Source organism: Humulus lupulus, chromosome 7, assembly GCF_963169125.1.
Source record: "Humulus lupulus chromosome 7, drHumLupu1.1, whole genome shotgun sequence".
Classification (NCBI taxonomy): domain Eukaryota; kingdom Viridiplantae; phylum Streptophyta; class Magnoliopsida; order Rosales; family Cannabaceae; genus Humulus; species Humulus lupulus.
Window position 1 is genome coordinate 66125328 of NC_084799.1, and position 23577 is coordinate 66148904.

The 23577-nt window shown below is 37.1% G+C and overlaps 1 protein-coding gene and 1 non-coding gene across 2 annotated transcripts; both read left to right on the plus strand.

Moving 5' to 3' along the window:
- Positions 1-11338: 11338 nt before the first annotated feature.
- On the plus strand, positions 11339-12396 carry LOC133788232 (probable glutathione S-transferase parA). The gene is made up of 2 exons (XM_062225627.1): positions 11339-11842; positions 11932-12396. The coding sequence occupies exons 1-2, from the start codon at positions 11528-11530 to the stop codon at positions 12271-12273; spliced, it is 657 nt and encodes a 218-aa protein (XP_062081611.1). The 5' UTR covers positions 11339-11527; the 3' UTR covers positions 12274-12396.
- A 392-nt stretch (positions 12397-12788) lies between these two features.
- Positions 12789-12896, plus strand: LOC133792916 (small nucleolar RNA snoR100). The gene has a single exon (XR_009874383.1). It is a non-coding gene; the product is annotated as a small nucleolar RNA snoR100 (small nucleolar RNA).
- The last annotated feature ends 10681 nt before the right edge of the window (positions 12897-23577 follow it).

The window sequence follows — 23577 nt, forward strand, 5'->3', positions numbered from 1 at the left end:
CGTGCCTAGGTGTCGCGCATCTAAGCGCCTTGCACCACCAGCCATGCACCCAGGCGCCTTGCGCCTAGCGCTTAGCGCCATCAGCCGCGCGCAACACTCACGCGAGGCACCTCTTGCGACCCTCTCGCGCGCACCACCTCGCGAAATGACCATGTCACGCGCATCACCCGTGCCTAGGTGTCGTGCACCTATGTGCCTCGCGCCACCAGCTGCGCACCTAGGCGCCAAGAGCCATCAGCCGCATGCAGCACTCACGCGAGGCGCCTCTTGCAACCTTATCGTGCGCACCACCTCGCGAGATGACCCTGTCGCGCGCATCTCCCGTGCCTAGGTGTCGCGCACCTAAGCGCCTCGCACCACAAGCCATGCACCCAGGCGCCTAATGTCATTAGCCGCGTGTAGCATCACGCGAGGCACCTCTCGCGACCCTGTCACACGCACCACCTTGCGAGATGACCCTGTCGCGCACATCACCTGTGCCTATGTGTCGCGCACCTAAGCGCCTCGCACCACCAGCTGCGCACCTAGGCGCCTAATGCCATCAATCGCGTGTAGCACTCATGTGAGGTGCCTCTCGCAACCCTGTCGCGCTCATCACCTCGTGAGACGACCCTGTCGTGCGCATTACCTCGCGAGACGACCTTGTCGCGCGCATCACCTCGCGAGACGACCCTGTCGCGCGCATCACCCGTGCCTTGGTGTCGCGCACCTAAGCTCCTCGCGCCACCAACTGCGCACCCAGGCGCCTAGTGCCATCAACCGCGCACAACACTCACACAAGGCCCCTCTCGCGACCCTGTTGCACGCACCACCTCGCGAGACGACCCTATTGCGCGCATCACCCGTGCCTAGGCGCCACGCACCTAGGCACCTCGCGCCACCAGTCGTGCACCCAGATGCCTAGCGCCATCAGTCGCGCACAACACTCACGCGAGACGCCCCTCGCGACCCGGCCTCGCACACATCACTCACGCGTGCCTCCTAAGAGGACCCCAATATCTAAAGGTAAAAACCTAAGTATAACTCAAAGAGACCGTACAGGTACGAAGCATGTACGAGGTACGACCCTTGAGACCCTGGATGTCTGATCCTAATATACACGCCAAACAAGTAGTGGTCGTACGAGTGAGGCACCTGTTGTGGTCCTCGCCAGCCAATCTCTGACACTCTTACTAAGCAAGTAGTGGAGGCACATTCGAGTACTAAAGTGGAGGTGCTCCCACAGACTTTGACCATGTACTAACGCCGACACCACAACCTTCTGCTCCACAATGACCTGTGCCACGACCCTGACAATCTACATACGTACAATCTTGTCCCATGGGACCACAATGTATCAGAGGACATTAGAGCCCCACTATAAATGGATCTTCTCCTCTCCATCTAAGGGGTTGGAAATTTTTTGTAATATCAGACTATTCTAAGAGCCATATACAAGTTCTTCTTCTATTGTACACTTGCAATTTTTCTCCAAATTTCTACAAGTTCTTTTGCATTCATTAAGTTCTGATTAATTCTTTGAGTTTTCCATCCATATTTCGGTGATGAGTTTTTGCCATCAACACATATCAAAAGCAAACTTGGCCAACCCATTAAATTTGTTAACATACTCTGTACTATCATGTTTCCCTGAACCAGATTCAGAAATTCATTTGTCTTTGCAGTCTTAACTGCATCACAATAATATCTCTCATTAAACAACTGCCTATATTCTTCCCAATTCATCGCAACTGTATTTCGCGTCTGGGATACCACTTCCCACCAATTCTAGGCATTCTTCTATAACACATACGTGGAACAGATCACCCTATCGTGACCTACCACCTCCATAAAGTCGAGGATGAAACTAACCATGCTCATCCATTGCTCAACTCATAATGGATCTAGGCCTCCCTAAAAAACTGGAGGGTAATATTCCTGAAATTTCTCATATAGTAATTCCCACCTATTCCCAACCCTAGGCTGAGCCAAAACTGGTGTCACTCCTATCATAACAAAGGAAGAGGTGTTCCCTGACAGAACCTGATGTTTTAAACACCTGATATCTTCCTCTTGCCTCCGCAATCTTGCTTGCATATCTATAAACACCTGCTGCCAATTCTGAGGGGCAGGCAGATGGCTCTAGCCTTGGCTATAATTTCCAGCCTCAATATAAACACCACCGGGTCCCATTAACTGCCTTGGATACATAACCTCTGAATTTTTCTGTAGTCAATGACTTGACCCATTGAGCATAATGAGCGCATCCCAAAGCCTTCCCACGGGAAAACCAAAAATCACCACATTCACATACCATTGTAGTGCTAAAATACATGCTCATAAAATTCATGCACCAATCAATAAACTCTTCTCTTACAACCAAAATATCATGTTCTCTACTCTAGCATACAAACAAAACATTCATATATCAACTAAGCAAGCAAGTACATAATCATATCAATAGTCAAGGGTCATGCCCTATCAGAATATCTCATGCTTCCTAATATTGAATGCAAGTAAGGTATTTATATCCTATTTAAGCAGTTAAACACACAACCACATAAATAGTTACCAAACCTTGAGTGGAGCTTGTATTTAATGATGAGTGTACATGCCCAGCGTGTCTTCAGGAACCCTTAACCTTGGCATGCTCTTATACCAAGATGTAATGCCCAGCTTGTCTTCAGGAACCCTTAACCTTGGCATGCTCTGATACCAAGATGTAACGCCCTCCTAATCAAGGACCGGTACACTGTGTATTTTAAATAGTGATAGACCCGCTAAACGAGTCATTTGACCATAATCGTGTAACTAAACGTGATTAATGGCTTAGGGTTAAATATTTTGGTCAAAGGTATAATTGTTTCACTAAAATGGTTACTTCCATACATGGCATCCCAAACTATATTTAAAAAGGTTAATTACAATTGAAAAGTTACAACCAGCCAACCTAAGCGGCAAAAATAGGGTTTGACCCTAGTTCCTCTGTGAAACCCCGTCGTGGTGGTAGAGCAGCCGCATATGTACACATCATCACCAAATCTCTCGAACTCATGGATGGTCCAGCTTTCTTTTCCCCTTACTAGCACCATATAGCACCCGTGAGCCAAGGCTCAGCACGAAAACTTAACACATGCTCATAAGCAGTTAATAACATGTTACCAAATCATAATAAGCAAGCCTAGCAGTAATAACCCTAATCATGCATGCACACCATTCATATACATGACTACAGTGTCATATGGGGCCAGTTTCCCTAGATAAATGATCAATGAATCATACCGGGGCCCGTTGCCCAAAATACATGATTAATGATCATACTGAGGCTCAATGCCCAGTCCATCTCCCATGTGTTACCACTGGGAGGTTTGCACCCTTCCAAGACGATGGGGCCCGACTGTACGTAGTCCTCTGAGTGAAGGGTGACACTGCCACTCATGATTAATGATCTAGGAACAATTAAGGAAAAAAAAAAAAAACCAAACAATTAGCACCAGAATCCAAAAAGATCGGTTAAGGTACGGGGGTTTTCTCCTAGAACTGCTTGGAGAAGTCCCCTCCAGATCCAGATCTGGGATCAAAGGAGATCCCAAGAATCTTGATCGGGAACTACAAAGGAGATCCCAAAAGGATCTGGGACGACTCTACCAGAAATACTACCTAGACCATCTATTCTACAAGTCCCTATTTTGCTCAGAACCACCCAATGTGGTGGTCCCGACCCTAACAATCCTATGGTCTCAAAGAAAGTAAAAAAAAAAGAGTAAATGACTAGGAAACTTACTATGGGGGACTGGATCTGGAAGTCTTGGGGTCTCCGGCAATAGTGTCGGCAGAATCTCGGCTTTGAATCAGCGGAGGCGATGCAGGAGCTCGTCCACTGGTTGAACCGGGATTAGATTGTCTGATGGTGGTGCAGAAAAGATGTGGTCCGGGAAGAAGCGGCGACAGAGGTGAAGTAGTCGTCGGAGAATCTCATAGAAAAACTCAGACATAAAACACTCTATCTCACAGCTCTGGTTGTTCAGAATGTGTAAAGTGACAAATGAAAATCTTGGAGTATTTATAGGGCCAAAAGCACACTTCTTGATCCGACGGTTCAGGACGACTTCCTTCATCTAACGGTCCCGGATTACGCAGGGGCTTTAATTAGCCCAATCAAGTATCAGATCGTGGATTCGTCAATTCACGATTCGCGTCCACCCAATCCAATGACCCACAATGGGAAATTTCATAAATTTCCTCATCCGACGGTCACAGTTAGTGCAGAGATATTAAATAACCCACTCAATTACCCTATCAGCATCACTCGTACATATGAGACGCCTCGGAAGTCATGCTGATACATGTCTGACAACACAACAATAAAAGGATTCTCTTTAGATTTGTGAGGCACGGGTGACACAAACGCACCAATTTCTATGGAACACATATGCAAAGCGTGGGGAATTCGAAAGGACGGGGGTCACCCAAGTGGCCCCTAAGTAAATGAACCCGCCTTCTAGGTAACAAACCAGGCTGTTGGGATTTGATCAGGAACATTGGCGCAAACTCTTTTCATGCGAGGTTAACCAAGTGGCCCCCCATGGAAACGGACCCGTCTCTCGGGGAACAAATTGGGATATTGGAATTTGATCTGGGAGAATGAAGCAAGCCTCCACTGTGCAAGCACATACGGAGGCTAGGGGGGTAAATGTTATCCTTGTTTTCCCCCCGGACACGTGGCACGACCCACTGGGTCCATGAGCTATTTTAAAGAGATCCAAGGCCCAGATTGAGCCCAATGGACGGGGAAGGAATAAGCCCTGGTGGCCCAATTACCAGGAAGCCCAACATTGTCCACTGGGCGCCCCCATAAGAGGAAACTGGGACCATGATGTGGGCCCGATTTATCTTCCTGGACCCAACCTAATGGCATCATCCGAGATGCGATTAAGGGTGGCGGACTCAAATCTAAGAATGGACTGGGACAATGACGGATGAACCCGAGTTCTGGTAAATGAACCAGAAACCTGGTAAACGGACCAGGACGTTGGTAAATGAACCTAGACCAGGCATCCGGGTTGGGCAGGATAGACTATCCCCGACACTGACATCTCTCCGAGAAACACGGAGTTTGGTCTCCTCAACTAACCTGTAGAAGAGGTTACATACGAAATGTATGCTGTCCTTCAGAACAATAGCACCACTACTCTGACAGATCTTGTCCCCAGGATCCTCTTAGCAGCCCATGCGGACTAGTCTGAAGCAACGTACTGTTGTCAGCCGAAAAGCTGGAATAGGCTCAAGCCGGCCCAATGGGCCCTGATTAGTGTATTTTATTTGATAGAATCCTTTGTATTAAGCCTCCGTTAGTGAGAAAATCTTGATTATATCCATATTGGGCCCGGATTATTCCGACCCAAGTCCATTGCACCCAACTGCCTATAAGTAGGACCAGTTGTGCACTGTGGAGAGGATCCAAGATTTTCTCTTGTAAGCAATTATTCTGCTCAAACTTGCAGAAAGCTCCATTGTCAAAAGCTCTCTAAGCTCTAATACAACTAACTCATCGACTAAGGCTCATTAACGCCCCAACCATGTAAAAACCTTGCTTGCATATTCTAAATCCTTTCTTTTTAAGCTCTCTTATCTTCCATAATCCTAGTTCCCGAAAAACTCGGTAAACACTTGGTAAATAGGATTCTCAAGGAGGATTTCATCCACTTCATCGGTTTTTAATTCTAAAAATGGTTTCAATTTTTTTTCATTAACTTTAAAAATATCACCATTGTTAGGATTTTCAATTTCGATACCCTCATGTGGAAAAACGACTCGAACAATATAGGGATCGGTCCACCTAGAACGTAATTTTCCTGTAAATAAATGCAACCGAGAGTTGTATAAAAGGACTTTCTGACTTGGAGAAAAATCTTTTCTCAAAATATTTTTATCATGGTAAAATTTCATATGATCCTTATATTTTTTGAATAGTTATATGCATCATTCCTAATTTCGTCTAGTTCATTTAGTTGAAGCTTTCTTTTCTCACCTGCCTTGTCTAAAGAAAAATGTAACTGCTTAATAGCCCAAATGACTCTATGTTCTAACTCAACAGGTAAGAGGCTCGCCTTTCCATACACAAGTCTGTAGGGTGACATGCCAATGGGCGTTTTGTACGCAGTACGATACACCCATAATGCATCAGTGAGTCTTAAGGACCAATCTTTCCTAGTTGGATTAACAATTTTATCTAAAATGTGCTTAACTTCCCTATTAGACACTTCAACTTAACCACTAGTTTGTGCATGATATGGTGTTGAGACTTTATGTGTAATGCCATATTGTTTCATCAAATGTTCAAATGACTTATTACAAAAGTGTGTAACGTTATCACTAATGATAGCGCGTGGTGAACCAAAACGGGAAAATATATTTTCTTTCAAAAACCGAAGCACAATTTTGTGGTCATTAGTGTGGCATGCAATAACTTTAACCCATTTAGACACATAATCAACCCCAACAAGAATATAAAGATTTCCAAAAGATTTAGGAAATAGTCACATAAAATCAATACCCCAAACATCAAATATGTCAATGATAAGAATAAGATTCAAATGCATCATGTTTCTTTTAGTCACACTTCCTAACTTTTGACAATGCTCACAAGCTTTACAATAAATATATGTATCACGAAAGATAGTAGGCCAATAAAAACCACATTGTAAAACTTTAGCAGCTGTTTTCTTACCACTAAAATGTCCTCCACATGCACGATCATGACAAAAAGATATGATTTTAGGTTGGTCACAATTTGGAATGCATATTCTAATTATTTGATCGGAATAGTATTTAAACAAGTAAGGATCATCCCAAATAAATTTTTTCACCTCAGAATAAAATTTAGATTTATCATGCTTAGACCAATGAGATGGTATTTCTTTAGTGACCAAATAATTAACAATATCAGGATACCAAGACAAGGAAGAAACATGCATCAATTGTTCATCAGGAATGTTTCAATGATAAGAGTGCATTCATGAGTATCAACAACTAGCCTAGACAAATGACCAGCAACAACATTTTTAGACCCTTTTTTATCACGTATTTCTAAGTCAAATTCTTGTAAAAGCAGGATCCAACGGAACAAACAAGACTTAGCATCTTTTTTCGACAAGAGATATTTTTATGCAGCAAGATCATAATAGATAATAATTTTAGACCCTAACAAATAAGACCTAAATTTCTCCAATGCAAAAACAACAGCAAGCAATTCTCTCTCGGTTGCGGAATAATTTAATTGAGCATCATTTAAAGTTTTGCTAGCATAGTAAATTACATGAGGTATTTTTTCAAGTCTTTGCTCCAAGACAACACCTATAGCATAATTAGAAGCATCACACATTATTTCAAAATGTATTTTCCAATCAGGAGGTCGAATAATGGGTGCAGTACTCAAAAGATTTTTTAATTTATCAAAGGCAACATGACAATCATTATCAAAGACAAAAGCATTTTATTTTCCAAGCAAGTGGCATAAAGGCCGAGAAATTTTGCTAAAGTCTTTTATAAATCTTCTATAGAAACTAGCATGACCTAAGAATGATCTAATTTCTTTCACAGTTTTAGGTGGGGGAAGTTTTGAAATAAAATCAATTTTAGCTTTATCATCTTCTATTCCCTCAGATGAAATCACATGTCCTAAAACAATTCCTTTGTTAACCATAAAATGACATTTTTCCCAGTTAAGCACAAGATTTTTCTCTTTACAACGAATCAAGACAAGAGAAAGATGGTGCAAACATTCATCAAAGGAAGACCCAAAAACAGAAAAATCATCCATAAATACTTCAAGGAATCTTTCAACCATGTCAGAAAAATTTTGAAATCATACACCTTTGAAAAGTGGCAGGTGCATTGCATAATCCAAAAGGAATGCGACGATAGGCAAAAGTCCCAAAAGAGCATGTAAATGTAGTCTTTTCTTGATCTTCTCGGGCAATGGGGATTTGGTTATATCCTGAATACCCATCAAGAAAGCAATAATATACATGGCCAGGTAAACGTTCAAGCATTTGATCAATAAAGGGTAATGGAAAATAGTCTTTTCTAGTAACATTATTTAGTTTTCTATAGTCTATGCACACTCTCCACCTCGTTTGTACTCGAGTAGGGATTAATTCATTTTTCTCATTTTCAACAACAGTGATCCCAGACTTCTAGCTACTACCGACAAAGAAGCCAAATGGTTAATGGATCTTTTGATGGAGATACCCCCAATCAAAGAGAATGTATCCACTATATCAATACATTGTGATAGCCAAGCAACATTGGCTAGAGCATACAACAGAGTGTACAATGGGAAGTCTAGACACATTAGTCTAAGACATGGATATGTAAGAGAAGGCATGGATATGTAAGAGAATTGATTCAAAGAGGAGTCATCTCAATATCCTATGTGAGAACAAGTGAAAAATTGGCGGATCCTTTCACTAAGCCATTAATGAGAGATTTAGTGGCTACATCTTCTCGAGGGATGAGACTTAAACTCCCTAAAGATATTCACGATTGATGGTAACCTATTAGTTACTTAACTAGTGGTAGTTTCAATAGGTAATAACAACTCAATCAAGTGAATATTAGTTGTACTCAAAACAGTCCCATATGAGATGTTGAGTACTTATGAGTTACCAAATTGAGGGTTAAAACCGAGATATTTTTTAATAGAATTCAGTCTTGTGAAGACAAGTATTTTTGGTAACAAAATACTATAATAGTTCTACCTATATGGACCTAGGGGTGGTGCCACCTCTCATGAGAATTGGGAGTATTCTCAAGAACGTCCATGAATAGAAAGTGCACATGGCCATTAACGATGCAAAGTGAGACATAGAGGTCTCAAGTGAACATGACAAATGTGTGTGTTATCATGGAAAGATGGTTCAATGCCAAGTGCAACCAAATTTTCAACAAATTTTGTGATAATTACACTATAGTAAAGTTCAAGTTGAAAAACACTTTACTTTATGCACCAATGCAATGACTTCTATAAGAGAGACTTATTATTTAATCAAGTGGGGGATATGTTATATTTTTAATAAATATAATGTTGATTGATTAAATAAGTGTTACAATAGATAACTATTTAATCTAGTGGGGGAATGTTATATTATTTTATAATATAATGTTTTAGATTAAATAAATGTGACAAAGAGTGTCACATATTGTAACATATAAAAGAGAGTTACAATATTTGGATATATGTGAATATTCAAATATGTAACATATTTGGTGTTACAAATTCAGTTACAAATTTGTAACTCCCAAATATTGCCCATTATTGTGTAGATTTGTTGTTACATAATTTTGAGTTGAATTTTTTAAAGTCATAAGTGAAATAGTTGTTGGAGACTTGGTTTTAACCCCAATAATGTGTTTGGGGGTTACAAAATCAATTGGGAATGATTTGGAACCGTTTGGAAAAAACAACATAACTTTGTATGCTAAAATTGGCCAGTGGCCGCAGCCAGAAGCACTGGTGGCCGCGGTGTGAGTGATAGAGAGCCACGGCCGCGGCCAGTAATGTCTGTGGCCGCGGCCAGGAAGGTTGGTTGCCAAAATTTCAGTTTTTTCCAATTTCTTGAATGACTCTAACAACACAAATAACTCACAAATCTCATTTTTAATTCCATAAACATTCAATTAATCATTGGTAACAGCCATGAGGTTGGTGGAATTTGAAATTAAAAGGGTGTCTCTAAACTCTATAAATAAGGGCCTATTGCTCACTTGTAAGACACAACTTTTCTATCCATTAGAGCACTTGGCTAGAAAACACCTAGATGCTTGATAATTCTAGAAAGTTATTTCCAAAATTGTGAGAGTTCCATTAGTGCTTGAGTTAGGGGGAAATAAGCTTTTGGACAAATGTTTCAAACCTTGATCAAGTTGGTGATCCCCAATACTCTTCACTTTGGTTGTGTGAGTGAGAGTTCTTTGTTCTTTATTCTTGTTATTTTCTTTTTATACTATTGTTTTCATCTTCTTCTCACATTCTCTATTTACTTTTTTACTTGTATATTTTGTTTTAGAGTTGTAATCTTCTATATATCTTTCATTCTATTACTCCTAGTTTATTTGTATTATTTTGTCTTAGAGTTGTATTTTTTACTATCTTTTTCTACCATTTTTATATTTACATGTTTTGTTATAGAGTTGTAAGTTTATTTAATCAATCTTTGTTCATTTGTATATTTTGCTTAGAGTTGCAAAAGTCTTTTTACAATTTCCATTTATGCAACTTATAATCTCTTAACATCAAAAATATAATTTTAAAAGTTTCATAATTACAAAAATATAATCTCAGAAAAAATAACTAAAAAGCAGCTAGAAAACAACTTATTGCATCAACCCTAAATAAACTAAAATATATATATATATAGCAACTAAACATCAATTTAAAATAAACCTAAAAACAATGTGGAAAGAACATAAAACAAGAAAAAGACAAAAACATAATAATGTAAATTTTTTCCTCAAATCGTAAAATTGAAAGGAAAAAAATGTTTGACTATTAAAATGTAATATTTAGCAAAATTAAGTATTTTCTATCAAATTTAATTTTTTTTTAAAGAAATTCTACAACTTAGTACTAGTACTTTTTAAATTTGTTTGTTTTTTTTTTATTTTGAGTATGCGTGCTTGCTCTAATTTGTCTTTTTTAGTGAATAAACATTTCACATATAATACTGCTTTTTTTTTTGTTTAACGATAGTATTAGACTTTTTGAAGGAAAAGGTAGTGATATTTGGTCAAAAGTAAATGTTGCATTAGTTGACCAAGCTACCCAAATTTCAATTTCAACACTTATTTTACATTTGCAATTCCTTAATAACTAAGTCATTTGTGTAACAAAAGTTAAATCTTACACACAAAATCTGAATTTGTTTGGTATAAATTTTTTAATTATAAAAATGCAAGAGTTTTCTAAATTTATAAGAGAAATTTTTTTTCTTTTTTTATTACAAAAAATATTAAATCATTGAGGGATTAAAGTTTGAGGATTGTAATATTAAATTTATAATTTTACGGACGAATTGTGCTACCTGAAAAATCTTATAAGTAATTGAAAGTGAGATTCTTGGTCTACAAACAAAGAGTTTTGCCCTGGAGATCACCGAGTTAGGTCATCATCACAATGAAAACTCAATAATATTATTGTGAACTATGAGGTAGATTGGTCAATATTGTAAAGGTGTACTATTAATGTGAATAGAATTATCATGCCTTATCTTAACTTCTTTTTTTTTTATTATGACGCATATGCATGCGTCTTCTCTCTGCTAAGATATATTTAAAAAAGAATTACAATGAAGAAGCAAAAGAGGGGAGAAGAAACCAATGAGCAATGTCCAAATCCAAGAATTTGAGCTTGTGTTAGCAAGCATAATCATCTATATATAGGTAGCTCAAATCATAAATAGAAATCACCAATTATTATCGTGTGTACTAACTATTACTAGTACTACCAAATCATATCATCAAAAGACCAATTAGAAGTTCAACCAAAATGGAGGACAAAGTGGTGTTATTGGATTTCTGGCCAAGCTCTTACGCAATGAGAGTAAAAATCGCCTTAGCTGAGAAAGAGATACAATATGAGACCAAAGAAGAAAACTTACCCGACAAGAGCTCTCTTCTTCTAGAAATGAACCCAGTTCACACCATGGTCCCTGTTCTCATTCACAACGGAAAACCCATTTGCGAGTCACTCAATATCGTTTACTACATCGATCAAGTTTGGTCTCACAAATCTCCTTTGCTTCCCTCCGACCCTTATCAACAATCCCAGGCCCGATTTTGGGCCGACTTCATTGACAAGAAGGTTGGCCCATATTACATATATACCATAAATATTTTTACTCTTGATGATTACAAACTAATGTGGTTTATGAATTTTGGTCATGAATGCAGATAAATGGCCTTGGCAAGAGGATGTGGAAATCTAAAGGGGAAGAACAAGAGGCAGTCAAGAAGGAATTTATTGCGAACTTGAAGACCTTAGAAGGAGAGCTTGGTGACAAGCTTTACTTTGGAGGTGATAAGTTTGGATTTGTGGATTTGGCTTTGGCTCCCATCACAAGTTGGTTTTACTCATTTGAGATTTGTGCCAATTACAGCACTGAGTCCGAGTGCCCCAAGATTGTAGAGTGGGCCAAAAGATGCATGGAGAGAGAGAGTGTGGCCAAGTCTCTTCCTCGCCCGAGCAAAATCTATGACTTTGTTTTGTTACTTAAGAAGATATATGGCATATAATACAATTGGAAACGAAAGAGGAAAAAAAGTGTACTAGCTAGACATTTGGTTTATTTCATTGTGCTGTTTTGTGTGTGCTTTCATAAATAATAATAATAATAATAATTAAATGTTGTTAATTCATCTGGTTTTGTACGGTTTGTGTAACAAAACTGAAAACAGAGCAAATTGTGGGCTTGGGCCCGTTTATGTTATATTCTCCACAACCTAGGTCTCACCGAATAGCAAAGCCCATTATAAAGTAAAGGGTATTTCTGTTAATTAGGAGACATGTGAATGGCTTTTTCGTAATTTCTAAACGGTTTTACCCTAAGAATTTGAAATGAAAACCCTACTCAGCCTCTCCTTTTTCGTGTATAAATAAAGGATTAGGGAAGAGTCAGATATATTGGGGCGGATGGTGCTGAGGCAACAGCAATCTATCATTAAGGTTTGTATGTGTAGTTATAGTTTTTTGAGTTTTTGATGAGTGGGTAGGACCGTGCACAATAAGCCGATGCTCTGGAACTTAATAAGGATGAAGGAAGCATGGTAGTGTGCACGGAAATGGAATTAGGGTCCGCATGTCTGCACTCTTTGATGCTTCGGCTATTGATCAGAGGGCCTGGTTACGACCCAAATCTTTTATATATTATACATTTTATATATATATATACATACATATTTTTACCATCTCTATGCACAAAATCTGACAGAGTAATTGTAGTGGTTCATTGTTGCATAAGGGATTTTCATGCTTTTCTTTTCTCTTCTTTTTTAATATTTATAGCTCGTTTAGCTGGAATGCTTATATATATTTGGTTTTTTTCCAACACGAATTTCATTATTATTTCTAATTAAAATTATTTTTATTATGGAATATTATTTTTTTTATCTAACGTTTTAACACATTATTAGTTTGTACTTGTAACGGTACTTATTTTTACTAATCTAAATTTATGCCTGCCGTGATTTTGTTATTTTTATATTGTAACGTACAAAATTATCAAGTTTAAATTTGGTTTTTTCGTTTATTTTTTTTTTCATCTTATTTGGTTTTTTATTTAATATTCTTTTGAAAATTTGAGGGTGCATTACAAATGATGTCTAGAGCCCTGAAAAAAAACAAAGCCTGTGAAACCAATTAGTTTGGCATCTAAAAAAATCATCTTAAAAAAACCAGGAATATAATCGCGACCCGATATGGAGGATAGTTATGTCTTTATGAGATCAGATATCGATGAAAATGGTTGGCTTGAAATTTAACTAAATTGTTGCATCATATGGTTATTTGATCTTAATCTGAGAATGGGAAAGAGAAGTCACACACCCTAGCCTCGCAACATCATGACCGTTGGCTTTAGGGAAAATCAATTAGTGGATCTAAACATAGAGAGAACTGTTCCAAAAGCAAGTAACAATTTTAGGTGTTGTATGGTTATGGGCAATCTCATTTCTTGTATCACAAACTATATTTTCTTTGCAAATTATAGTGGGTAAGCAGTGCTTTCCACATTGAAGGTTGTAGCTAGCTTAATCCTGATCAGTAGAGCTTGTGAGAGACTAGGACCCCACAAAATTTTAAGTCTTTCATGGAATTTAGTTTTCCACAGCTTTAAAAGATGAGGGGACATGGAAAAAAAAACTCTGAAGCTTAGGAATGTCACAAGTAACCAAGTCAATAGCCAACCTACATCTGTCAATAGGTCAGGCTGGTCATGTGGATTTGCTTTAAACCCTAGAAGGAGAGGAACAACCTCAATAGAGCACCCATCTCCTATGGTCTTACAAACAACTCTAAACACATCTCTGACTTCAATGATGAATTTTCATAACCACGAGTCGCAAGCAAAAGATTTGGCACTATTAAGCCAAGGGCTAGTGAAAAAGCAGCTGTAGAGAAAAACACCACAGCTGTGCTATGGGAAAAAGCTGTCCCAAACGGACCTAAGAACCTTTGAGGTTTTTGTCTATAAGAATATCACAATAGAAGGATGTTCACTCCATTTAGCACGATGGCTTTATTCACGTTAGAGGTTTTACAAAAGCCTAAGCCTCCAAAGGAGTTGGGGAGGCAAATATTGTTCCAACTCGCAAGACAAATCATCCGACTTGTTCTTAGAGCAGAAAAGAGCAATGTTAATGTATTTTAAGTCCTAAACATCCCTCATTAAGGCCTAAAGCTGAGGTGATCTCATTCTTTACACTAGTGGATGTGTTCTTGATGAACAAAATTGATATTTTTAAGTGGTTGATAAACTGCCCAAACCAATTACAAAAACGAGCTAGGTAGTCCTAGATGTTTCGAGCTTCATAAATTTTAGTTCGGCCAAATGTGATATTTGTAATCATATTTCCCTCAACAGATTTTTCACTAGCCAATTGCTTTTCTTTGTCCTCTTTAAGTCTTTCCCAACACTCTTTTCTAACAAATATCATTGAACATCAAGAACTGCACTTTCTTAAGTCATAAAATTTGTTGAGTCGCGTGTGATACCTATCAGTATTAAAAGTATAAATGAGAGTTATGCAGTGGAATGATTCACTTTAAAATTTTATTAATATCAAATAAGATCATACATATAAATATATTAAATCACATATAAATATATTAAAGATTATCACTTGAAGCTTATTAAGAATCCACGAATTTTTTTTGTATAAATCAATGATATTTTTATCCAAATTCTGAAAGTTCACACCTTGATCTTCCAGACCAACCCCCATATACATAAGGACGTGTGTGAGCACGTATGATTCGAAATGTTGATTTAGATACTCAAAACATGAGATCTAGAGATTTTTGAAAGAAGATGTATTGAATAGTTTTTCAAATTTAGGAAAAACTATTGCTTTCTTTTTAGAAAGATAGTCTGACAGTCTAAACTTTTTAATCGTTTAAACAACTTATTCCATAAAGTATTGCTCTTTCAGTTTTATAAAGATAATTAACTTAATTAATTAATTTTTATTTTATCAAAATAAAACTGATCAGTTATAAACTATTTAATTATTTAATTTAAATCATATTTAAAAAGAATAATCAAATATATATAATTAAATAAACAAATTATTTGAAATTCAAAATTCAAATCTAGAATACAAATATCTCTGTGTGTGGCGCCACACTCACTGGGTAGTGTGTCACACCACACAATTAGGGTTCTCCCTAATTTTCTCATTTGTTTGTTTAATCAATATTTAAGATAATATATTTATTCCAAAATAAATATCACTTAATTCAAAGTTAACTTTATCTTAAATTATCAGTTTTAAATAAATAAATATCTTATTATAAATAATATAATTATTAATCTCTATTTCATATTAATCCAAACATGATTAATATTATTTTTATCCTATAGATTTTCAAAATAAAAATTATATAGCTAAATAATTAATTGATTCATAATTAATCAATTTCCTATAAATATCACATAATTATTTCCTTGCCTTCAAAAATTAATTCATTTGCAATTAAGTCATTCTATCTACAAATCTTTCTTTTGACATCTCTACCCTTGACAGTGTAGGACATAGGTGATCTGATTACCATGTATCTATAATACTATTTAACGCCCAAAATATGACAACCACTAAGTGGTAGTTGTAGTAAAATCGGGCGGTCGATCCACAATGAGGTAACCTAAAACCAAAGATTAGTAGAAAAATAACACAAAAAATTAGTAGCATGAAATAAATAAAAATGAAAATGAAAATTGATTTGAGATTTTGATGAAATGATAAAATGAGACAAATAAAATCAAAATAAGGTGTAATCAAGAATTGAGAACTAGAAAGGTTTCAAGAATCATCCATATGCTTGTTTGGTTACTTAGTTACTTGATTTACAAAAATACACAAGTAAATAATTCACATCCCAATATTTACTTGGAAAATCTAACATTAAAGTCCATATTATTTTCCAACAAAAGTCCATTTGAGTTATAAAGTTCTTCACTTTAGGAGCACAATGTTAATCTTATGAAAAATCTAAAAATGACAAAATACCCAAGCGCAATAATGCAATAGAAGATTAGACATAAATTATGTATCAATAGTACTTTTACTAATTAGAAGTACATAGAAAGAGCATGACTAATCATATATACTATTAGTACAAGTAAATAGAGATAACAAAAAAAAGATGACGATGAAAGAACATAAACAACTCAAATGCATTATATTAAGAACATAGTAAATCAAAGTAGCAAAATAATATTACTAGCATATGGAATAATCCCTAAACTATAGAAAAATCAAATCTTATTATTAATATTAACTTAGTTATTTTAGTGAATGGTCAACATGCCCATTTTCTAAAACAACACAAAAAGTGAGCTTTAAAGCTCAAAATGGAAGGTCCAAGGCCCAAAGTACACAAAAGAATGAGTTGGTGGCAGGCTGAAGGTTTGATCCAGCCGCAGCCAGTGGGAGCACGCCACGTGGCACGACTGGCAAGGGGCAAGGGCTGGAGAGGAGGCGGGTCAGGTGCTGGGTTGGTGCGGGTCACCAAGTGGGGCGCATGATGTGTGGCGCTGTAGGAGGCTGCCACATGGCACGCTGGGAGGAGGCATGGGCTGGGTCCTTTGAGCCTTTTCTTGCTGGGCTTTTGGACCACAAGAATGTCACTTTTACTCATTTTCTTCAATTTTACTTCTTTCTTTTTTTTCTTTGTTTCCAAGTGCAAAAAAAAATACCAATTAAATCCTACAAAATAAAAAAAATTAAATTATAATAAAATATTTTCATTTATAAATTAAATCATAGTAATTCCATGAAAATATTAATTAAACTTAATTTATTTTGACTATTTAAATCAATAAATATGCATTTTCTACCACTAATCAAATACGAAGCTCCAATAAACCAGATTATTAATTAAACTATTTAATCTAATAATCTTATTTATTAATTTCATGATTACTCCACTATAAATATGGAATTGCACTATAAGTATCTATAGAAATATATTTATAGAGTTTTCTCTTGTAGTCCATTGATATAATCAATAAATGTAGTTTTGTCCTCTATTTATTGGTTCGTAAATTAGAGTTTGTCAAGATTACCGTTTTATCATTCTAATTACCTTTTGATCCTTAAGTACCATTAATTCACTAGCGAATAATTAATCTATAATCAAATTATAGATTTCAACTCAATAACTATTCAATTCCATAATTAACCCTTAAGGGAACCAATATTCGATCCATTAGGAAAGTATGAACTCTATTATTGTAAATTATGTTCACAGTCATTCATGATATTGAATTTCCAAAACAAAAGTCATTAGCCTCATTATATTAAGAAATCTTAACGAGTGAATCAAAATATCTAATAAACACAAACAAGAGTTCATGAATACTCAGGATTTAGATTGATCTACAAATGATCATCTATTATGATAAGAATTATATACAACACCTTTACTAAGATGTCTATCCACATTAGTAATCTAAATCTAGATCACTTGCATCCCATATGCTTAGTAAACCACATTAGTAACCATTCATTAAAGATTTCTTACTTTAATATGTTACTGACTATTTTATTCATTATATATGATCTTAATTCTCTCGTACTAATACAAGATCATATTCTCATGAATGAATAAGAAATTTTCTTGATATTATTATATAATTAATTCAAACATAATAAAATTGTACTTTTATTTAAATCTATAAAATGTCTTTACATGCTCTTAGGGCATTAATCCTAACAATCTTCCACTTGCCCTTAAAGCAAGTGATGCATCTCCCTTAATCTCATGTTGCATACATGACCCATAAACGACTTTGTAGGAAGTGTCTTGGTAAACGGGTCTGTCAAGTTCTATTCCGACGCTATCTTCACAACAATCGCATCACCTCTATGCACAATCTCTCTAACCAGGTGGTATTTCCTTTCTGTATGCTTTCCTTTCTTGTGACTTCTAGGTTCCTTGGAATTAGCTATTGCTCCACTGTTGTCACAGTACATGATTAGTGGCTTATCCATATCTGGAACTACTTCCAGATCATTGTAGAACTTCCTCAACCAAACCACTTCCTTAGCTGCTTCACAAGCCGCTATATACTTGGCTTCCATGGTTGAATCTGTTACACTGGATTGTTTAATACTTCTCCAGACTACATAACCTTTCTTGGAATTCTCCATAGAGAAACTTTCAACCACCTTATCTATATAATTAGCTTGAGAAAGTGCCAAGAGCTTGTTCTTCCTATCCATTAGGATTTTGTTAGTACTCCCATCGAATTTTATTAGTAGACTGCGAAGTTTATATCATAAGAATGATAAATGACTATTGCTTGAACGAGATACTCATTTGATGGCTAACTATTAATTGAAGTTGTTCAAGTACAATTCTAGTGTCCACATGTCACTAGGAAGATGGATGTATTTTGTGAATGTGAGTAAGCTTGCGTAAAAGTTGTGACTCTCGAGGAGGCAACCTTTGTGCGAGAAGGAGGCAATGCGGGAGTGAGAAGAGGATAACCTCCACGCGAGAAGGAAACAATGTGGGAGCGAGTACAAGGAAATTCTAACAAATGTACATTTGTTCTTATACCATGCTGACACACCTGAAATGGCGTACTACCACTTCAATTACATAACAAGCATACGCCTAACCACACCTTGGTAGTCAATGCCACCAACTCCCCGCTTTTCGAGCACCTACTAGTAACTATGTCGGGGTGGTGAAATGTGTTTGAAATATTATTTTGATTAATAATATATGATTGAGAAGCAAATTTCATGTTGTTAATGTTAGCCAATGTGTGAATTGTGCGATTTTGGTGAAACCAAGAATTTCGGTCTTGGACCAAAATGGAAACCCCAACTGGGTAAGTTCTCAAATAAAGCATTATTGAAAGTGAATAATTATGGAAAAATATTAAAGGGCATACAATTATTGGTTTGTTTTATTTTAAGGTCTAAAATGTGAAATTTTTGTGTAGAAAATCTTTAAAAGTGCATTTTTGTGAAAAATGTCTACTTAGCCAAAAATAGAATTTTGGATAATTAATTCCATAAATTATAAAATATATGAGTGTGACCACTTAAATTAAATGGGAAGACACATTTAATTTAATTACCCTTAGTTAAGAATTCAATTTGATGAGGTAAGAAAAGTTTGTGAAAAATTACCACTTGGTAATTATTCTTTGGGGTAATTAATTAAAATAGGATTACGTGTTTAAATAAGGAAATTAATTAGGGAATTACCTGATTAAGTGTTCAACCATAGGGAGGGGTAAAATGGTAGTTTTACATTTTTTTTTAAAACCATAGTATATAAGTTCCAAACTTAGGCTCCAAGACTCATTTGTGTCTTCATCTTCTCTCTCAAGAATTTCTCTCCTTCTTCTCTCTAAGTGGCTGAACCTCTCTCTCTCTCTCTCTGAATTTTTTTCTCTCAAACCTCAATCATCTCACCTAAACACTCTTATCTCATCCCTTCTCTCAAAACAACCCTAGATTTCCAACTATTCTCTTAAGAGCCAGGGAAAAACCAAGAAACTTCAAGAGGTATTCACTAAGCTCTTGTCTTGTTTCTTTTGTTTTAATTTTGTTAGCTAGTTTATAACTGAATATGGGTTTTGGGGAGTGTGTATGTGAATGTGGAAAGCTTGAAAAAGTGTTTGGGGAGCTAGAACTAAAGCCAAAATATCTTAGAGTCTACAAGAGGTATAATGGTCACACTTGTGTTGTTCTTTTGTCTAAATATTGTGTAATTGCCTTGTGTGAGTAATTTTGTTAGTTTAAATTCATTATTGGTACTGTATTAAAGTATATTTGATGGCTGATCATATATCCATGTAGGTTTTGTTGAATGTTTAGAAGAGGAACCTATTTCTCTAGGTCCTATGATTTTATGTGTAAAAAGTTTTAGTTTTGACTTCCAAAGAGTCAAGTGAATTCCATATTTACATGTTTATGGATTTTATTATTTTTAATATATTTTTAAGGAAGAGTAGATACTCATAGTATTTAAAAATATCCAAAAAATATGTAATATTGACCAAGTTATAATTTTTACAAAAATATTGTGCAATCTGTAAAAATGGTTTTAGAGACTGTGCATGCAACTAACTTTGGACAGCGAGTTCTATAAGCAAAATAATGTATTTTTGGCTAATTTTTGAATTAACACTCTTGTTATATTGGTAATAAAACCAGCTTATTTTCATGGCAAAATATTGAAAATGCTAAGAGTTCTATTTTTCCAAAGTTGAGAAAAAATTAAGATATTCAAAATAAGCTCTCTCGACAGCCACTTTTGTGAACGTTTTTCACCAGGTAAAAATTATTTTTTTGAACTAATATTTCTCATGGATATTATTAACATAACCTAATATTGACCTAAAATTTAAGACCAAAATAATGAACCAATTTAATTATATATTTTATTAAAATTTAAGAAAAATGATAAATTCTCGCTGGATAGTTTCAATTGGTACTTTTTAAAAATAGTTTTCACTAAGTAAAAATAAGTATTTTTGTATGAAAATAGACAATAGAATTCTCAGCATAGCTAAGATTGATTCTGAAAAATATGAGAATTTTTAGTGATAACGATTTTAAAATACAACCTTCCAAAATTTAGGAAATTATCACAAAATTTGACAGTTTTTACACTAGAATGGGGACTTTTCTAAAAAAGAATAGAATTTTGGTTTATTTTAATCTTAATAATTATGGACTTAGATTTTGTACACTAAATAATTATTAGAGTTAATTTGGATATTAGAAATAATAATTTTTTAAATTAATGAATTTTTATTTAAAGAAAATAAAAAGGTTCCAAATCCCTAAGAAATTAGAATAAACTACATTTTTAATCATATTAACCTTTGTTTACCCAAAAATGGCTCCTGATGATGTGTCACGATTTTCTTACACGTGATTGTCACATGGCAGTTTTGAATGAAGAGATCATGTTCGACCATCGACCAGATAATTATTGGTTCGTCAAGTCTCTTGATTAGGTACGACCAGTCTGGTCGCATACTTTCATTTACTTCCTTTGGGATATGCAATCTTGTAATAATTACATTTATTATGTTTCCTTTTATTACCTTGATACGCTGATCTTAATGGTAATTAAGGCCCATTAGCCCATGTAACCTCTCTTGAGCCTATAAATAAGAAGAAGAGGGCTTAAGGAGGGGACTTTTTGACTTTTGAACTTTTGATCTTTGTATTTAGAGAAAAAAGCATAGTGTGATTATCCACCGAAATTGTAATCCTTCTAAGGCTTGTGAAACTCAAGAACCCTAGTTCTTTGATCACAATATTGAGATTCAATATCAATAAGAACACTAAGTGGGCGTAGGTCATTACTATCTTATTGGGGCCAAACCACTATAAATCGCTTGTGTCATTTGCTTTCCGTTTGATTTTCTTCTTGATCTCTTTTTTGTTCTTTGTCATTTATTTGACTCCGTGTCGTTGAACAAATTGAGGGTCAACATTGTGGTGCTTTCATTGAGAGAATTATTTCGAGAATTTGAGAAGATCAAATGGCAAAGACATCCAAGAGAGCTGGACAAACTTCTGGCGCTGCATCCACTCAGCCTCCTCCTCCAAATGTTGCTGAAAATGAGCCACACTTGGATTTTGAGGAGGAAGAAATGGACTCTGAAACGTTGAGGAAAACACTAAGTGTGTTGCAGGACGAATTGGCCAATCTGAGGGCCAATAAAGAGAATGCAGCGGAGACCTTGGCGCAACAATAGAGGGAAATCGAGCGTTAGCGTCGCTGAATGAGCGACAGACAAACATGGACCACCGGCAGAGAGACGCCACAGCCGCTTTAGAAGCAGCCATTCAATTGGCTAGGGGACAAGCCGCGCTAGCTTCTCAACTGGATCAGACACCAAATGCACCACCACAACGAGCCCTAAATCCGAGTCCTCCTCTTCCGCCAGCAAGCCCTCAAAGGCCGGAGCAACCGCCTGCTGCTCAACAGGACATCCCAATTCAGGATCCTAAGCAGCAGCCACCTTCTCAAGATGGCCGAGGCAATCCCCAACGCCAGAGGAAGAATAGGGCCGGGCAGCCTCCCCGAGGCCCTAGATGCCCAGCAGCCAATGAGCCAAATCCACCGAGCAGGAGGCAACGTCCTTCTGCTAACAGAAGGCATGACGAGTCAGGCTCTGCAGTTAGGGGACCCCCATGACATAATAATGCACGAGGACCCACTGACCAACACAGGCCTCCCCCTGACGCTCGGGAGATGCCAGCTAGAGGAGGAAACAGTGTGACTAGTCGGTCGCAGTTTAGGGACGACCACAATTATAATGAGGTTGACTCTGGTAGGAGAAATGCTAGTCGGGGGCATGAAGGAAGAGGTGGAGTTAGGAACCCCCCGCCAAGAGAAAAGAGGCCTACGAGCCAAAACGCTAGGGGGCAGCCAAGACAACACAACGTCTTTGATCGGCTGGGTGCTAGCGAGCAAAGGCGCAGAGATGATGACCTGAGTGACGTGCTCAACGACAGGCGCGAGAGGCACGATGAGTACGCTCCTCCGGCACCAGTCGCCCCAGCGATCCCAGACGCTGTGTAGGCCCAAATTGATGCACTAAATCAGGCAGTACAACAACTGGTAGGGAGCCGGACATCCCACATTGAGTACGATCGGAGGAGAGGCACTCCATTTGTACAGAGGATTGCTGTAGCAGAAACTCCTAGCAAGTTCAAGATGCCGGTACTGCCAAACTTTGATGGATATGGGGACCCAGTATCTCATGTAAACAACATTGAGATACAGATGGATATCCAGAAGGTGTCGGACGATGCCCGCTGCAGGATCTTCCCCGCCACCCTATCTGATAGTGCGCAGGAGTGGTTCTTTAAGTTCCCTCCTGTTAGTATAGTATCATGGGAAATGTTTGTGAAGGAATTTTACGGACAATTCTACATTGGTCGTGTACATCCCACTGAGGCCAACTAGCTGGTCGAGATACGCCAGAAGGAGGGAGAACCCTTAAAGGAATACGTCCAGAGTTTTATGCGAGCAGTTGCTGGAGCTAAAGCAGTAGGCGACGAGGGAAAAATGATGGCTCTAACTGCTGGGGTAAGGCGCCATTCTCCCCTCTGGAACAGCCTAAGAAAGAATGGGGTAAAAAGTACCCAGGAGTTTCTTGATCGAGCTAATCGGTACATCAAGCTCGAGGATGCGATTGCCAACGAGGGGAAATCGCCTGCGAAGGATAAGGGACCAAAGGAAGATCCCGCCAAGGCTGCCAACGGGTCGGATAAACCCAATGGCAACGGCAAAGGCAACGGATACGGGAATGGAAAAAAGGGTTGAAAAAGGGT